The sequence below is a fragment of the Sebastes umbrosus genome, chromosome 4 (assembly GCF_015220745.1).
Source record: "Sebastes umbrosus isolate fSebUmb1 chromosome 4, fSebUmb1.pri, whole genome shotgun sequence".
In the NCBI taxonomy this organism is placed as follows: domain Eukaryota; kingdom Metazoa; phylum Chordata; class Actinopteri; order Perciformes; family Sebastidae; genus Sebastes; species Sebastes umbrosus.
In genome coordinates, this window is record NC_051272.1 from 36081940 (window position 1) to 36099794 (window position 17855).

The 17855-nt window shown below is 41.6% G+C and overlaps 1 protein-coding gene across 1 annotated transcript; it reads right to left on the minus strand.

The window, feature by feature from the left end:
- Positions 1 to 6250: 6250 nt before the first annotated feature.
- Positions 6251 to 17450, minus strand: LOC119486714 (protein NLRC3-like). Its single transcript, XM_037767026.1, has 5 exons — positions 17446 to 17450; positions 15827 to 16849; positions 12907 to 13080; positions 10002 to 10145; positions 6251 to 6293 (listed from the first exon to the last, which is right to left on the minus strand). The coding sequence occupies exons 1-5, from the start codon at positions 17448 to 17450 to the stop codon at positions 6251 to 6253; spliced, it is 1389 nt and encodes a 462-aa protein (XP_037622954.1).
- Positions 17451 to 17855: the final 405 nt, after the last annotated feature.

The window sequence follows — 17855 nt, forward strand, 5'->3', positions numbered from 1 at the left end:
GGGAGGTACCAGATGTGTTCGGCCTGGCGGATCGGCTCGGGGTCCTTCAATTCTAATTGGCTGAATGTGTGAGATACTAAACTGATTCGCTCGGCGCACGTACAATTAGCTTTACCATTCTAGGCGTTGCTAAACGCTAACAGTGTTAGCCTAGCTCTGATGCTAACCAGCCCAGGAGGAGTGATTTTGTTCCCGTAGCCCCAATGTAGGCTACCCGGTACGAACAACAGTACCTTTTTTTTTGCAATTTTCGTTTCGAGCGTGTTGGAGAATCAGAGGGAGTGTGGGAGGTCTGCAGGGTCCGTGCCCATGGCGTGACGCTTTGAATAACATATTGACTGGCTAGCTGGTGGTGTGCGTTCACAGACCTCACAGCCGACTCGGCTTTTTCCATTACTCCCGTGGCCACCGTTATTGTGTTACAGTATCACAAACTGGTGCGCACAAATTGCCTCCCGGCTAGGGATGTTATCGTTAGGATTTTATCGATACTACTACTCATAGCAATAGTCCTTATCGGTTCGGTTCTTTATTGATACTCTTTTTCATAACTAAATATTGCTTTTTGACATACTATTTAAAAAAAAGAATAAATGCAGAACTGGATGAGAATTTATTCATATTTTAAATATAACTAAGTGTTTTAGAGCAGCAACAGTAATGTTTACAAAAGCAAAGGGACTATATGAACTCAATAATCTCCCTGGAAACTAATCTAGAATGTCATTAAAATCAATCATATTCCTGAGTGAAGTTTATAAAGAATGAAGAACACAGACATTAGTCAGTATCAGTCCTTCCTCCTGTCCTCTGTCCTCTGTCCTCCTGTCCTCTATCCTCTCTCTGCTGATGTGATTCACTGCCTGCAGGTACCGCTGGTAGAGAGGACGAGCTGCTTTGTCTTAGCCAGCTGATAAGTTCACAAAAATTTCAAGATACATGGCAAACTGAGCTAAACAATTAGACTACATACAGACTGCTTTTGTTTTAGCTTGTTTGTAACAATTCACTATTAGCCAAGCTAGCGCGCTGTGCTTGTGTAAACATAGCGGTGGTGGATGACAGGCTGCGGACAGAGCAGATTGAAATATCTCTTTTCTACATGTTTACACGTTTATGCTAGTTGAACAGGTATATTGATAAAACATTAGCTTTTTATTCACTAAGGTTTTATAGGCGGGAAGAGACCCTCCCACTGTGGTCTGCATACACTCTACACACAGTGTGGCGGTGTCGGCGGCTTGTTTGGTTGGGTGAATGTCAAGGACATATGTAAGTCAGCGTCGTCTGTCTCTTGTCCCAGCAGTGTTTCCTGCAACAGGTGTTGCGGGGACCCCCAGTATTGCATGTCGTCCGCAACAAAATACGTTTCCCTCCGAGCATAATTGAGAATACAGTTTAGTTGTATGGGAACGTATTTTCAGGAGACAGCACACACACACACACACACAAACACACACACACCCACGGTGCTACAATGTGCATTTATCTCAATATTATATGGTGGTGAAGAAAATGTAGAAATACATTGGCATTCATTTTGATTTGGCATGTTATGGGGACTGGAATGGGGTCCGAAGGCGTTGCTCCACCACTGCAAATGTGTGATCACTCCTGTATCCTTCTCATGTTCAGCTAAATTGTAATGAGGGCTCAAACTTTGCTTAAAGCAATACAAGCTGCTTAATTGTCCGAGACCTTAGTGAACACAGTCATTTAAAACAATGTTTAACTAACACACGTGCATTTTGCATTTCATTACAGCACAGAGGACAAAGCCACCGCTTCCAGGTAAGGGTGTGCACATACCCAAGTACCCATGTAGACACACACACACACACACACACACACTAATATGAACGCAAGAGTGTGTACAGGGAGAGGCCAAGGTCACTATTCATCTAGTTACTGCAGCAGCACACACTTAAACAGATCCTTGAGCCTTCTTTTAGGTGGCTAAAATTTTGTTTTGCTGACGTCCCCGTCCTCAGCAGTACATTGCTTTGCTCCCGTGCAAATTAAAATAATAATTAAAATAATAATATTATACTTACATAGACGTTTATCATGTTCCACTCATTAATGAATTTGTGCGCATGAGATAAGTATACAGAGAGCCAGCACAGCGCACCGCTGCTGTCTCTGTAGAGAAGGATGTTGCGTGCGGTCAAGCCACAATTACGCACGGATACATCAGATATCCGCTGGTTACATTTAGTGCAGTTTTGAACCACGGAACCCTTTGTGCTTATGTGCACATCAAACGTGTCGTTTAGATTAATTATTCTACACAGTTCTTTCTGCGCATCAACAGGCATTTCGCTCCGCTTATAACTCCCTCAGCACTGTCCGTTCCTGTCAGTCTTTCACCCGCACGGTGTCTCCATCCTGGCCAAAATGTCGTCTGAGCTCCATGATTTTAATTATAATAGCCTGACACAAAACAAGTTGAAAAAGAATGTACGTAGTCCCAGAAAACAATACGTTTCCTCTGAGGGAAACTGTCTATAGGACTCCCAAACTGTCAGTGCGTCTTGGTGGGGATAGTCCTGTGATTAAAGGGGGTGAAAGTAGTGAATGTGATAAGTCATGATTGTCACTCACAGACTCTAAAGTCTCAGACACACCAGGAACGTCAGGAGCGCGTGGCGGCTGTGTGCATTTCAGCTGCGTGTCTGCTGCGTTTCTGCTGCAGCAGCTGCTGCTGTCAGCCCTTGCTTTCTACATATAGTTTGCCTTTTAATGGCCATTTCATTTTATTATAAATATATTTTATATTATTTTAGACCGAGAAAGATTAAGAAACGTGTGGTGATTTGTAAATAATAGTAATAATCCACAATTAAAACTCCGTACTATATTCATTCATGGAGCTCTCTAAGTCACTGCATGTTCTAGAACACTGTCCGGCACATATTTCAGAATAAAAGCCTTGTGTTAACAAATGAAGGAATTCTGTCTACAGAAAAAAACGCTTGAGGGCTTTTATTTCAAAAGGAAAGCAGGGAGTGTTGATTTAAACCCCATACTTTATCAATTCATGGAGCTCTCCAAGTCACTGCATGTTCCACAGCACTGACTGCTCATATTTCAGAATAAAAGCCTTGTGTTAACAAATGAAGGAATTCTGTCCACAGAAAAAATGCTTGAGGGCTTTTATTTTGAAATGAAAGCAGGAAGTGTTGATTTAAAAATAAGTCTTTACTTTATTTTCATCTCCGTAAAATATTCTACAGATAGACATCGAAACTATAGTAATCTTATGTTATGATGTCAATATACAATCAATAGATCACCTTCACTGTCCGTGACATATTCTACAGATGTCTAAACATCGAAACTGTAGTAATGTAGCTGATATGATGTTAATTTACAGTCAATAGATCACCTTCACTGTCTGTTCCTGCTGTGAGACGCGCGCGGCACGCGTCAAAAATAGGCGAGACCTCTATTCTCTAGAAGAGACGCAGCTGGGACGCGCGTCTCACACGGGCAGTGTGGCTGCTTTAACCTGTAAACATGGACGGCGAAATAAAAAACAACAGATAACGCAGCCGCCACGCGCTCCTGACGTTCCTGGTGTGTCCTGTCTGTAATGCACCCCCCTATAATAATGCCTTCTCTCTGATCCTACTCGGTGCTCAAATGCGCCACAGGTGCGCCCAGTTAGCTATCCTGATGAAAACGCCTGCGTGCATATTAGCGTGTGCCTGCACGCGCGTGAACGTGTGTGTGCATGAACGTGCGTGTGCATGAACGTGCAGTACAATTAAAGGGACTGTTTGTAACTTTTTACACGTATAAATCACCCGGGGCGGTTTCACATGCGCGCTCCGTGTATGCGCGCTCCGCTTATGCACGCTCGGGCGTGGCTACGCTATTCAGACTCAGACTCCAACACAAACTACATAGAAGCACCAAAACCGCAAAGTTCTATCTAGTGAAGCCCGTCTTGCAAAACAGTGTTGGCGGCGGTCATAGTACGCTGGGGAGACCGTAGTTTTGGTCTCCAGGGCCAGAGTCTCTGCTGTACTCTGCTCCTCTGCCTGCCTGCCTTCACTCTGCTCGCCCCAGGCTCAAGTTTATGCGCGCACACTACACACTGCAGGAGAGTTAGTTTAGCTCTGAGAATATCTAGTGAATGTTCAGTGGACGTTTGTGCAAAAATAAGTGCTGCAGCTCCTCCAGACCAACAGAGGTTTTCCGTGTCTTGTGAAGTGACGGGGCTCCACAGAGAGAAACATCATCGTCTCTGACACCAGCACCCGGTCGGAGACAATAACGTTTCTCTTCAGCCAATACTAGGATCAGCAGTGATTCATGGAGAGAACTTTGTCTGGTCAGCTAACATTACTGCCAAGCAGCTGAAATATATAGTGATATCGTGGTTTTAGCTGACGTGTGTCGCCTCACTGTTTTGAGCGATGCTTGTTCATGTCTATTTAGAGCGAGCAAGCGCAAGACCGACGCTAACTTTCGTTGACTTAACGGCCAGAGGTGTCGCTGTTAACAAGCATTTCTGAAAGTTACAAACAATCCCTTTAAGTGTCCCGGTTAGGGGGTTTGAAAATATGATCACCCTTGGCACCAGGTTAGAAAAGACGATGGTTAGTTGCATGTACAACCTTGTGTGTGTGTAAATATACCGTAACTAACACACTTAGCCCAGTAACCTGACTACAAAGAGATCAAAACTATAAAGCTCTGGGAATAGCATTAAACCAAATCATGTCGACCTGTGCTTACTTAGCTTAGCTGGTGAGACCATCGGTTGTGGATGAGCCAAGCGGTGAAGAATTGCACTGTGATGTTCAGTGTCTTTGCTATGCTTAGCTCTGTGACTTGAGTTTAAAGGTAAGACATGAAAGGCAAAAACTGTAGCTACTGGGACTGTAAAGTATACTAGAATATACTCCTGCACTTATTGCAACATGTGAACATGCAGTTTTCTCTCCCTGCTAAGGAACACTGTCAACTTGTATTTATTGTGTGAGATGTTAAAGAGGTTCTGTCAAAGACAGTTGTTGAATACTAATATGACAAAATACCTGCAGTCTCATCTTTACTAAAATGATGAGTTCACTGTCCAGTGCGTAATAGATATTTGTTCATCTTAAAATGTGGACAGAAAACCACAGAAACATGTTTAAGTTTAAAAAAAATGCTTTATTTAAATTATTTACTTATTTTAAAATGTGTTAACTCAAAATACTTAAACATTGATGAAGTAAATAAAATTGTTTTCTCTTCGAAAAGAAAAAAAACAAGAATTACCGCCTCACAGTTGTCTGCCTCCACCAACCAGTCAAGTTACAGTTTATATCCATGTCTGTTGAAGATGTCATCACTTCATCATTTTATCATAATACACATCCGTGTGAAATTGTCATAATTAGCATATGAATTCTTGAGTTATGGCCAAAAATGTGTTTTGTGAGGTCACAGTGACCTTTGACCACCAAACTCTAATCAGTTCATACTTGAGTCCAAGTGGGCGTTTGTGCAACTTGTGTGCTGAGTTTAATTTCAAATCCAGTTTCCATCATTTTAAATCAAGTTTAACTACATCATGATGACCTTTACAAAACCAAGTCAGTCAGAAAGAAAGCATTCACATCATCAGTTCAGTGTTCACTGCATCCATTCAGATAAACCACCTTTGTGGTAAAACAGAGGGAATGGTGACATCTGCTGGCAGAAAGCAGCTCCAGCAGGAACAACAGAACATGAACGGTGGTGAGAACGACCGCTTCAACACTGATTTCTGAGGGGAAAAAAAGCTACACAGGTGACTTTATATATCTGTGTTCAGTCATGTAACTTGAAAACTTGCAGAGTCACATATAAAACTGGAATTTTCCTGTATGTACATGATTAGTGAATATAAAATCTAGAGTATGCATGTTAATCTGTTGTGTTTATTTTTACATCAAACATTATATAAAATATGAAGGTGCTGACTTTCCAGCAAAATGCAGACATAATCTGTTTGTAGTCAGTTGAGAAACTTAAGTGAAGCCTCGACTGAATTCAGATTTTATCTGACTCTTTCTGTTTGTTACAAGAAAATATTTATGTTTAATAATATGAGAAATGTCTGGTATTGGTTTTAATCATGGATGTATTAAGAGAACCGGATACAGCGTCGGAGGCTCCCGTTCATTCCTACGATAGTTGCTCAGTGGAGCATGAAGCCGAAATGGATCGACTGCCGAGTAATAAATGTACCCGGATCATCCGGTGATCTTCCTCATCCATTGAACAGCAAAACCCCATCGTTCCACAGGGTGGAGCTGCAACACAAAGCAAAGCAGAAAGATCTATTTAAATGTGTTAATCTACAGTTATGTTGCCATAAACTGAACTATTCTGCAGAGGCATTTTGGGTTCAGAATATATGAATGAATTGAAAAAAAAGACAAAATAAGATCCAGGTCCAGGTGGTGAACCTCTGTGGATCATCAGGACACGGCTGATCCTCTCAACACATCCACTTTTTTGCTCACTCACTCTGACAGAGACCATCACCTCCATCTGATGAGAAAAGAAGAGAACAGAAGTCATGAATTAGTGTTTACAGAGACTCCCTTCATCAGCTGTCAGTTAGTGATGCAGCACACAGTTCATTTATAAAACTATCACTGGCAGAACCAACCTCCATATCTCCACTCACTACTCAATATCTCCAACAGTAACCTCAATTTATCTTCTAGCAAATTCATTAGTATGGTCGTTCCTAAAGTCTGCACCTCCTCTGGTCGTCACTCATTCCAGTTTACTGCTCCTAGTTACTGGAACAAGTTACAAAAGACACTAAAACTCCACACCCTCATCCCGTTACCCTCCTTTAATAGGTCTTTGGGCAGACCACATCGTGGTTACTAAATGTAACCATGGTTCTATGAAATAAGAGCCAGTGATTTGAGGCTTCAGTCAGACTGATCTCAGAGCTGTGACAGAGATGAACTGATCAATGAGAGAACAAAGACTTTCTGATCAGATTTAATGGTACGACAGTTTAATGGATGAGGACCACTGTCTCTATACATGTTGTGATGCTGTCAGCTGTAATCCAGCTTTATTTCCTGGAGACATGAACACAACAACAACATCTTCTTCACATCAACTCTAACACATGATCACAACAAGCTTCTGGCTGATCTGATTGGCTGACTGTTCTCTCTTTCTCTCTCTGTATCACCGTTCTCCTCCCACAGCTTAACTGAGGAAACACATCACAACAATACTGCTGAAACCAGCATGGACCAACTCCGACCCTCTACTGACCTCAGAGTCTCCAGTCTACAGTTTGGACTCTTCACCGGATCAGACAGCAGCTTCACTCCTGAATCCTTCAGGTTGTTGAGTCTCAGCTCCAGCTCTCTCAGATGGGAGGGGTTGGACTTCAGAGCTGAGACCAGAGAAGCACAGCTGATCTCCGACAACCAACAGAAACTCAATCTGAATAAAGAATAAATGATGAAGATAAAAATAACTTTATAATCCAATCAGATGTGTTCAGGTTTTAAATGTGTAGCTCAACATTACTATGTCCTAATCAATGACATAATGGATGTAAGTTATGTTTGTACATATATTAGGTTCAATTGTTAATTAAATATATAACATCTATAATAGTAACAGAAAGACAGTGAACTGACCTCAGAGTCTCCAGTCTACTGTGTGGACTCTTCAGAAAACCACACAGGAGCTTCACTCCTGAATCCTGCAGGTTGTTTTCACTCAGCTCCAGCTCTCTCAGATTGGAGGGGTTGGACTTCAGAGCTGAGGCCAGAGAAGCACAGCTGATCTCTGACAAACTGCAGCTCGTCAATCTGAATAAAGAATAAATGATGTAAGTTTAGAAGACAACATTCCTGCTTGAAATTATTCAATGTTTAATAATCTGTTCAGAGCTGAAGAAGGTTTAGAATGTAGAAGTTTAGAAAAATGTGAACTCCAAACACCTGAAGCCAACAGGATGCAGGTTAAAAACGGTAAATACAAAAAGTGAAACAGAGCTCTCATTAATATGAATGACAACGTGCTGCTACTTCAATAAAGATGTAGTGACTTCACCTCTTAAACTCTGACAGCTCCATTAGTGGATCCATCTATACAAACTCATGTTGAGCCTCCAAACACAAATAAAAACCACAGAAATTGATTCAAGATTCAACTCAAGATCTCAAAGTTTCTAAAGATACCAAATATGTCAGGATGGATTTGGGGGGAAATGTGAACAAAAGATATATAAGACAAGACATCTATAATATAAACTAGAAAAAGAAAGTTCGGAAACTTGTGTTTGGTCGTTTATTTCTCTGTTGTATCAATGCTAATTGGCATTGTATTTGACATGGTTGAAAAGCCTGTTTATGTACCTCCACAATTATGTCCAACTTGTAAGGATCATGCATTTGTGGGATGAGCAGCACAGATGATTATGTGGTTAGCGCCCAAGAAAAATGTTCCAAAATGCTGTGCCAATGGTAAACATTGTATTCTCATAAGGCTCCCAGGAAGCCTGCAATGACTGTCCTTCACCGTCAGGCCCGTTTGCGCTGGTGTCGACAACACAGACAATGGAACCTGAACATGTGGGGGAACGTCATGTTCAGTGATGAGTCCAGGTTCTGTCTGTGAAAGTTGGATGGCAGGGTGAAAGTATGGAGACGACGCGGAGAACACTATGCTGATTGTTGCACCGATGGAGTAACAGCTTTTGGTGGAGGCAGTGCCATGGTGTGGGGTGGCATCTCCCTCACTGGCAAAACAAGGCTTGTCATCATTGAAGGCCATCTCAATGCAGTGAGATATTAGGATGAGATTCTGCAGCCAGTGGCGATCCCATATCTCCACAATCTGGGACCTAACTTCATCCTCCAAGATGACAACGCTCGCCCCCACAGAGCCAGGGTTATCACAGACTACCTCCACAATGTGGGAGTAGAGAGAATGGAACGGCCTGCCAAGAGTCCAGACCTCAACCCAACTCAACACTTGTGGGATCAGCTTGGGCGTGCTGTACGTGGTAGAGTGACCAACACAACCACGCTGGCTGACCTGCAACGAATCCTGGTTGAGGAATGGAACGCCATCCCACAGCAACGTGTGACCAGGTTGGTGACCAGCATGAGGAGAAGGTGTCAGGCTGTTGTGGCTGCGTATGGATCTTCCACCGCTACTGAGGCTCCTGACGGTGTATTAAATGAATAAAGTGTAAAATAGCCAATATGTCTTGTTTGTTCCTTGTTACTGATAGAGAGTTCAATCATCCAATCCACCAAACAACTCAAAACAAGAGTCAATACTAACAGGAGAATACACTGTATACCATTGACAGAGCATTTTGGCACATTTTTCTTGGGCGCTACCCACATAATCAGCTGTGCTGCTCATCCCACAAATGCATGATCCCTACAAGTTGGACATCATTGTGAAGGTAAATAAACAGGCTTTCCAACAATGTAAAATACAATACCAATTAGCATTGTAACAACAGAGAAATAATCCACCAAACACAAGTTTCCGAACTTTCTTTTCCCAGTATATATTTTAGGAATAATGGAGTTATAAAATCAAAGCATCTTCAGTTTAAAGTATTCAGTCAGTATAAGCATCATATAGCTTCATACAAGTTATAGAAAAAACAAATACTGCATATATTTATTAGAATCTGTTAGTTGAAATAGATATTATTTATTTATTCTTTATATTTATGTGTTTTTTTAATAATTTATTTTAACATGATGGAAGTCAAGTGTTGTGATATATTAAGGTTTTAAATGTGTAGCTCAACATTGCTCTGCCACAGTCAATGGACTAAACCACTGAAGAAGAAAATGTACTTTAGCATTAAGATACTCCATGTGGATCAGTATAATATCAGCCTTATGTCTGCAGTTTAGTGTCACCACAACTTTCACAACATATTAATCTCAGTACAGAAGTGAAAAATGGTGTCTGACCTCAGAGTCTCCAGTCTACAGTGTGGACTCTCCAGAAAACCACACAGGGGCTTCACTCCTGAATCCTGCAGCTTGTTTCCACTCAGCTCCAGCTCTCTCAGATGGGAGGGGTTGGAGTTCAGAGTTGAGATCAGAGAAGCACAGCTGATCTCTGAAAACCAGCAGCTCGTCAATCTGAATAACGAATAAATGATGAAGATAAAAATCACTTTATAATCCAGTCAGATGTGTTCAGGTTTTAAATGTGTAGCTCAACATTACTGTCCTAATCAATGATCTTTTCCCTAAAATGAGTAGAGTGACTTTGACATTGTGTTATTGTGGATCATCATAATGTCAGCCTTCTACAGACATCATCCAAATGTCACCACAACATTCATACACCTATTCATCTCAACACACATCAATAACATGCAGCTGATCTCTGTGTTCATCTATGTGTGTGTGTGCTGAAGGATTAATATCATTGATCAGACATTATTCGTGAAAACACATTGAAACTAGAAGTGCACTCGGAGAGCGCAGACCTCCGCCAAGGCAGGTTTCATGTACGTCGCTTCCCCCCACATCCAACCCCTCTCCAACCCCCCCATCGCCGTTCAGCTTGCGCCACCATCCACATGTGTTTTTGTTTATGTTGAGATGAGCTGTACGTCGCTGCCCCCCCGCTGCGTCATGAACGCTTCATCAGTAACACTGTGCATGTCTTAAAGCCTGTGGTGTTAATGTACAGGCTGAGCGGAGTTATTAAAACAAATTCCCGAAGCCGGATCATGATCCGGATCGCCTACTGCATTGTTCATTTTGCCACACACCAACCCTCCAAAAAATTTCATTTAAATCCATCGCAGACTTTTGGAGTAATTCTCCAAACGGACAAACCAACAAACCAACACCGGTGAAAACATAACTTCCTTCCTAGGCCTTCGGCCTTGGTGGAGGTAATTAAAAGAAAAAACCCAAAAAATATTTCTCACTCTTTCAATTAAAAGAAAAAAGCCAAAAAATATTTCTCACTCTTTCACTCCACCTCTACACAAGCATGCGCGCACACTACACACTGCAGAAGAGTTAGTTTGGCTCTGAGAATATCTAGTGAATGTACAGTGGACGTTTGTGCAGAAATAAATGCTGCAACTCCTCCAGACCAACAGAGGTTTCCTGTGTTTAGTGAAGTGACGGGGCTCTGCAGCGAGAAACATTATCGTCTCCGACCAAAGCTCCGGTGTCTCCCCTGTTCCCTTCGGCCGCGGTCAGGAGGCTGAGGCAGGAAAACCAACACTAGGATCAGCACTGATTCATGGAGAGACCTTCGTCTGGTCAGCTAACATTACTGCCAAGCAGCTGAAATATAGAGTGATATTGTGGTTTTAGCTGACGTTTGTCACCTCACTGTTTTGAGCAATGCTCGTTCATGTCTATGTAGAGCGAGCACAAGCGCAAGTGCAAACAACAGGACGCTGAGTTTGGTTGACTTAACGGACACATGTGTCGCTGTTAACAAGCAATTTCTAATTCTTACATAGAGTCCCTTTAACTAAACTTGATCAATTTAAAACCAATATTAGTTCAGAGTATCTTCTGTATACAGATGTGACTATTTACAAACAATGATAAACATTAATTTACTTTAACAACTGACAGTGGACATTTTCTACAGTTTCTTTAAGAAACACAAGTCTTTTGTGACTGCAGACTGAATCTAGTTCAAGAAACATGAAAATATGAAGAAAAGGAAATTAACTTTATGGATCTAAGTTATGTTTGTACATAAATAAGGTTCAATAGTTAATTAAATATATAAGATCTATAATAGTAACAGAGAGTCAGTGAACTGACCTCAGAGTCTCCAGTCTACAATGTGGACTCTTCAGAAAACCACACAGGAGCTTCACTCCTGAATCCTGCAGGTTGTTTTCACTCAGCTCCAGCTCTCTCAGATGGGAGGGGTTGGACTTCAGAGCTGAGGCCAGAGGAGCACAGCTGTTCACTGACAATGAGCAGCTCATCAATCTGAATAAAGAATAAATTATGAAGATAAAAATCACTTTGTAATCCAATCAGATGTGTTCAGGTTTTAAATGTGTAGCTCAACATTACTATGTCCTAATCAATGATCTTTTCCCTAAAATGAGTAGAGTGACTTTGTCATTGTGTTATTGTGGATCATCATAATGTCAGCCTTCTACAGACATCATCCAAATGTCACCACAACATTCATACACCTATTCATGTCAACACGCATCAATAACATACTGCTGATCTCAGTCAAGTCTGGAATTAGAGGATCAATATCAAATCAGACTTGTTGGACTTCATTATTTCATTTATTACATGGCCTTCTTCTTTCTGTATCTGGTAGCTTAGTAGGTTTATGTCATTTACAGGAAAGGTCCACATTTGTTCAAGTGTGTCTTAAAACAACAGCCACATATATACATATATGTACATTAAAAGAGTTATTGGTGGCAGTAATCATTCCTCCTGTGAAGTGGTCCCTTCATAACACAACTACACTGTTAGAAATGACTTCATAAGTTCAACTGAAACTAATATGAAGATTCAGCCATGTGAGTCCGACAAATCAAGTGGGTGTTTACTAGGGCTGGGACGATTCAACTATCTCCTGATTTGATACTATCAAGATTCAATATGTGTTGTGATTTTTAAATATGCGATTCTACAAGTGATTAGATTTTTCGATTTATTGAAATAAGGTCTGTGGTTAAAGGTTCAGTGTATAGGATCTGGCGGTATCTAGCGGTGACGCAAGGAGATTGCAACCAACTGAAGCCTCTCCCCTTTGCCAAGCGTGTTGGAGAGCTACGGTGGCCGACGCAAAAACGTGAAAGTCCCTCTCTAGAGCCAGTTGGAGCAGAGCCAGTGCATAGAGAGTGTGTGTACAAACTACATAAGCTACAGTCAGTGAACTGACCTCAGAGTCTCCAGTCTACAGTTTGGACTCTCAAGTCCAGCAGAAAGCAGCTTTACTGAATCCCGCACGTAGTTGTTGTCACTCAGGTCCAGCTCTCTGAGATGGGAGGGGTTGGACTTCAGAGCTGAGGCCACAACTTCACAGTGAGTATTTGAGAGTTCACATTTAGAAAGTCTGTCATGACACAAAAATGACAAAATATGTTATGAAAGAGGACCATTTATATTTACTTCATGGATTTGATGACTAAACAGTTTGATATATACTTCTTTGATTAACATTTACTCCTCACATCAGTGGTTCAGCTAATCTTATCTCACTGTTTGACATGAAACAATAATTCTCATCCCTCTCTCTCAAACCTGCACACTTTTAATATTTGTTTTTCTTTAATCTTGCAGATGAAGATCAGTGAATAAGTAATAATAATACAGTTGAGAAAGTTGACATCTCTTTGCTAGCTACCTGCTGCTGTCAGGTTCACGTCCATAAATGGCAAAATTCAGTGACTGCTTCCAAACGGTAGAGAAATTAAACAAATGTTTCAACATAATGTCATCAGAAAGATGTTATCAGTGTATCAGCATCAAAAACCTAACATCGATTCTGCTGTTATATATTCATCAGACTGCTGTTATTGGTGGAAGCTGTGTATTTCCATCTTTTCTGAATCTGTCAAAGCATCTCCTGAAATTCGCCAAGCTCCATTTTAAGTATTATTTTACCGTGTGTCTCTGAAACGTGTTGAAGTCTTATTTTACCATGTGTCTCCGTAACGCCTTAAAGTATTATTTTACCGCGTGTCTCCGTAACGCCTTAAAGTATTATTTTACCGTGTGTCTCCGTAACACCTTATAGTATTATTTAACCATGTGTCTCTGTAACGCCTTAAGAGACGCCTCCAGCGAGAGTGACTCTTCTCTCTCTTCACACCACTTCAACACAACACAGCTTTTTCTACAGTTACTGTGGTGTCTTCCTGACTTTAGCAGCTTTTCTCTCATCAACTTCTCACAGAACTTCATCTGAATTTATTATCGTTTTCTAGTTTTTTGTTTTGGAAGCCTCTCGTCATCTTCCGTGCTGCTATAACACTCTCCGCCTGAACTGTTACTAATGCACCAACTGTACGCTGTTTAAACAAAAAAGAAAAAGAAACCTTATTAAACGCTGTTTAAGGAGTGATATCAAAATCAGAGTTCAGTTCATCAACAGTTGTTCCATTTTAGAATAAAATATTAAAACATAGATAAGCTATAAGAAAAATAGAAATACAGATGAAATGTAAATATGTGTGCATTATAAAAATATATGCAAATATAAAATTAACTATCAAAGAAATCACATAAACTTAAGTATAGGGTACATCCGATTATTGCATACCATTTAATTTTTTTGATGAATAAATTGTTGCATTTAAAATAATAATAATTTTTAGTACAAAAATAATTTTAAGTTCCATGTTCTTGTCATAGATTATTCCATTACTCTTCCCGATGTTTTAAATTTTTGCCATGGTATCGTTTCAGTATCGGTATCGAGATATTTAGGCAGGGTATCGTATCAAAGTCAGAATTTTAGTATCGTGACAACACTATCATCCACTCAACTTCACACTTGGTGGGTATATTGCTGGGTACCAAAGAACGTGCATTGTCAAATTTGGTGCAATTTGGTTCAATATTAATAAACTTTGAATAAGCGAACAGCGCTCTGTGCAGCAGCGGGGGCGGGGCTTCAAGGCTCTGCAGACTGAGTCCAGCATGTCGTCCACAGCGGGCAGACCACGGCTCATTGACTGCAGTTCACTTTACAACCAAACTCTTCTATTGTATTTCACCGGTGTGATCGTGAGTAAGCTGTGACCTGTGTGTGTTTTTCACCTGTGAGAAAGACGGTATTTCCCCGGTGTCAGACTTAATACTAACAAATAACACTAATAACGGTACCTCCAGGAAAATACCTCCGATAATTAAATCCATGCTCTACGTTATAACCACGGTGGTTATGTCAAAGCAAGCAACTAATACACCTATTTTGAAATTACCTCCGCTAAGTGTATTTCACCAATGTTTCTGACTGTGAGAAACAGTCTGTTTTTTCCTGTGAAATAGAGTATATTTCACTGGTGTTCCTAACCGTGAGTAGCTGTGACTTTGGTGTGTGATGCAACTATGTCATGGCAGGTGTATTGCTCAGAACCCAAGGAGGCACAATATCGAGTGTGAAGTTGTTTGTACAAGCGGTTCTCGAGAAAGCTGCAAGCATTCAGCCCGTTCTGAACAGACCTGCTCTGAACGGACACTGCACTGTCTGGATTAAATTAGAAGAAGCAGAAGCAAGATATCAACTCGCACCCCCACCTCGTCCTCCTTGCCGCTGGGAGGCTGCTTCGCCGGGAGTAGAGTATGCGGCAGCTCCAGGAGACATACCCCCAGTTAGCAGTTAGCTCAAATTTAGCAAGTGCAAACCCCAGCACCAGAGCTCTGATCCCAGGACTGCCCCGACTCCCCGCCGGATCAGCAAACGCTCTGTTGCTGCCGTTACACCGGTTAGACACAGCGCTCCACCAGCCAGCTGATCTTTTATTTTTTTCATTTGTTTTTACCAGGTTCACATGTCGTCTCCATCACCCAAAAACATAAATCAGAAAGAACTGTAAAATGTAACAAATATTAGAAATAAGTAGAATGAATGTGTTCATTTATTTGACAGCTAGAAACACAACCTACTGAAACATTTTTTAACTCAGCATTTGAAACAGCTCAAGAACATCTGTGACAAAATACAATTGACATATTTATGTTATAAACACGTGGAACACTATATTATATTTGAAGAATAATTTATAGTGTTTATATTTGAAGAACTAAACTACTAATCTACACTGATCTACAAAGTTAATCATATTTGGACTTACAGAGCTTTTCTGCAGTTCCTCACAGCTGGAATCAGTCTCCATCGTCCCTCCTGTGATGTGTTGTACTTCTTCAGGTCCAACTCATCCAGGATCTCCTCTGACATCTGCAGCATGTAGGCAAGAGCTGAACAATGGATCTCTGAGAGTTTCTTCTCTGATCTGTTCTTTGACTTCAGGAACTCTTGGATCTTCTGATGTACCGAGTGGTCGTTCATCTCCGTCAGACAGTGGAAGATGTTGATGTTTCTGTCAGGAGAGATATTATACATGTTTATCTCCTTCAGGTTGTTGATGATTCTCTGGAGGATTTTTGGACTGTTGTCTGTCTGACCCAGCAGGCCTCCTAAGAGCCTCTGGTTGGACTTCAGAGAGAGGCCATGAAGGAAGCGAACAAACAGGTCCAGGTGGCCATTTTTACTTTCAAGGGATTTCTCCATGGCTCTCTTCAGAAAGTCATCCAGGGTTGAATGAACATATTCTTCTCCCAGGAAGGCCTCCAGTACCTCTGTGTTGCTGTTTGTGTAACAGTGGAACATGTAGACTGCAGCCAGAAACTCCTGAATGCTCAGGTGAACAAAGCAGTAGACGGTTTCCTGGAAGATCACACACTCTCTTTTGAAGATCTCTGTACAAACTCCTGAGTACACCGAGGCCTCTGTGACATCAAGACCACATCGCTCCAGGTCTTCTTGGTAGAACATGATGTCTCCTTTCGCCAGATGTTCAAATGCGAGCCTCCCCAGCTTCAGAAGAACTTCCCTATCAGCCTCCGTCAGCTTCTGTGGACTTGTCTCATATCCCTCATCATACTTCTGCTTCTTCCTCTTTGTCTGAACCAACAGGAAGTGTGAGTACATGTCAGTCAGGGTCTTGGGCAGCTCTCCTCTCTGGTCTATAGTCAACATGTGGTCCAGAACTGTAGCAGTGATCCAGCAGAAGACTGGGATTAGACACATGATGTGGAGGCTCCTGGATGTCTTGATGTGTGAGATGATTGTGCTGGACAGCTCTACATCACTGACTCTCCTCCTGAAGTACTCCTCCTTCTGGGCGTCAGTGAAGCCTCGTACTTCTGTTACCCTGTCAACACATGCAGGAGGGATCTGATTGGCTGCTGCAGGTCGGGAAGTTATCCAGACAAGAGCTGATGGAAGCAGATTCCCCTTGATGAGGTTTGTCAACAGCACGTTGACTGATGACTTCTGGGTGACATCAGACACAACCTCGTTGTTGTGGAAATCCAGTGAAAGTCTGCTTTCATCCAGGCCGTCAAAAATGAACAGAACTTTACAGACAGCGAGCTTCTCTGCTGTGACCTTCTGTAATGTTGGATGGAAAACACGGAGCAGCATGAGAAGACTGTACTGCTCAGCTCTGATGAAGTTCAGCTACCTGAACGAAAGCAGAACCACCAGACTGACATCTTGGTTCTCCAAGCCCTCTGCCCATTCCAGAGTGAACTTCTGCACTGAGAAGGTTTTTCCAATGCCAGCGACGCCGTTCGTCAGAACGACTCTGATGTGTCCCTGTTGGTCAGGTAAGGCTTTAAAGATGTCGTGGCACTTGATTGGAGCGTCATTGAGGGTCTCCATCTTGAAAGCTGTCTCAAGCTGCCTCACCTCATGTTGGGTATTAACCTCTTCACTCTGTCCCTCTGTGATGTAGAGCTCAGTGTAGATCCTGTTGAGGAGGGTTCCACTTCCTGTTTCATCAGTTCCTTCAGTCACACATTCACATCTCCTCCTCAGACTGATCTTATGTTCATCTACAACCTCCTGCAGACCTCTATCTGCTGAAAGAGAGAGACAAGTTTAAGACAAAAGAAAGAAACGTGTTATTTCCGATGCCAATATGAAAATAATCAATATAAGAACATATAAAGAAGTAAAGGTTATAAAGTCATCATCCCTTCTTGAAGTCAAAACTAACGTCAACGTGATTTTTATATTTATTTCTAATAGTTTTTCAACAAGTCGATCTGCAGGACAAGACGTATGTCTGTAAGTCAGAGAAGGAGACTGTAGCAGGA

Bases quoted from the DNA above. Each gene is read 5' to 3' on its own strand.
- LOC119486714 (XM_037767026.1), bottom strand. The intron at 13,081-15,826 runs GTAAGTCCAAAT...GTGTCATGACAG, and splicing joins AGGAACTGCAGAAAAGCTCT to ACTTTCTAAATGTGAACTCT. The intron at 10,146-12,906 runs GTCAGTTCACTG...TTCGTTATTCAG, and splicing joins TGTAGACTGGAGACTCTGAG to ATTGACGAGCTGCTGGTTTT.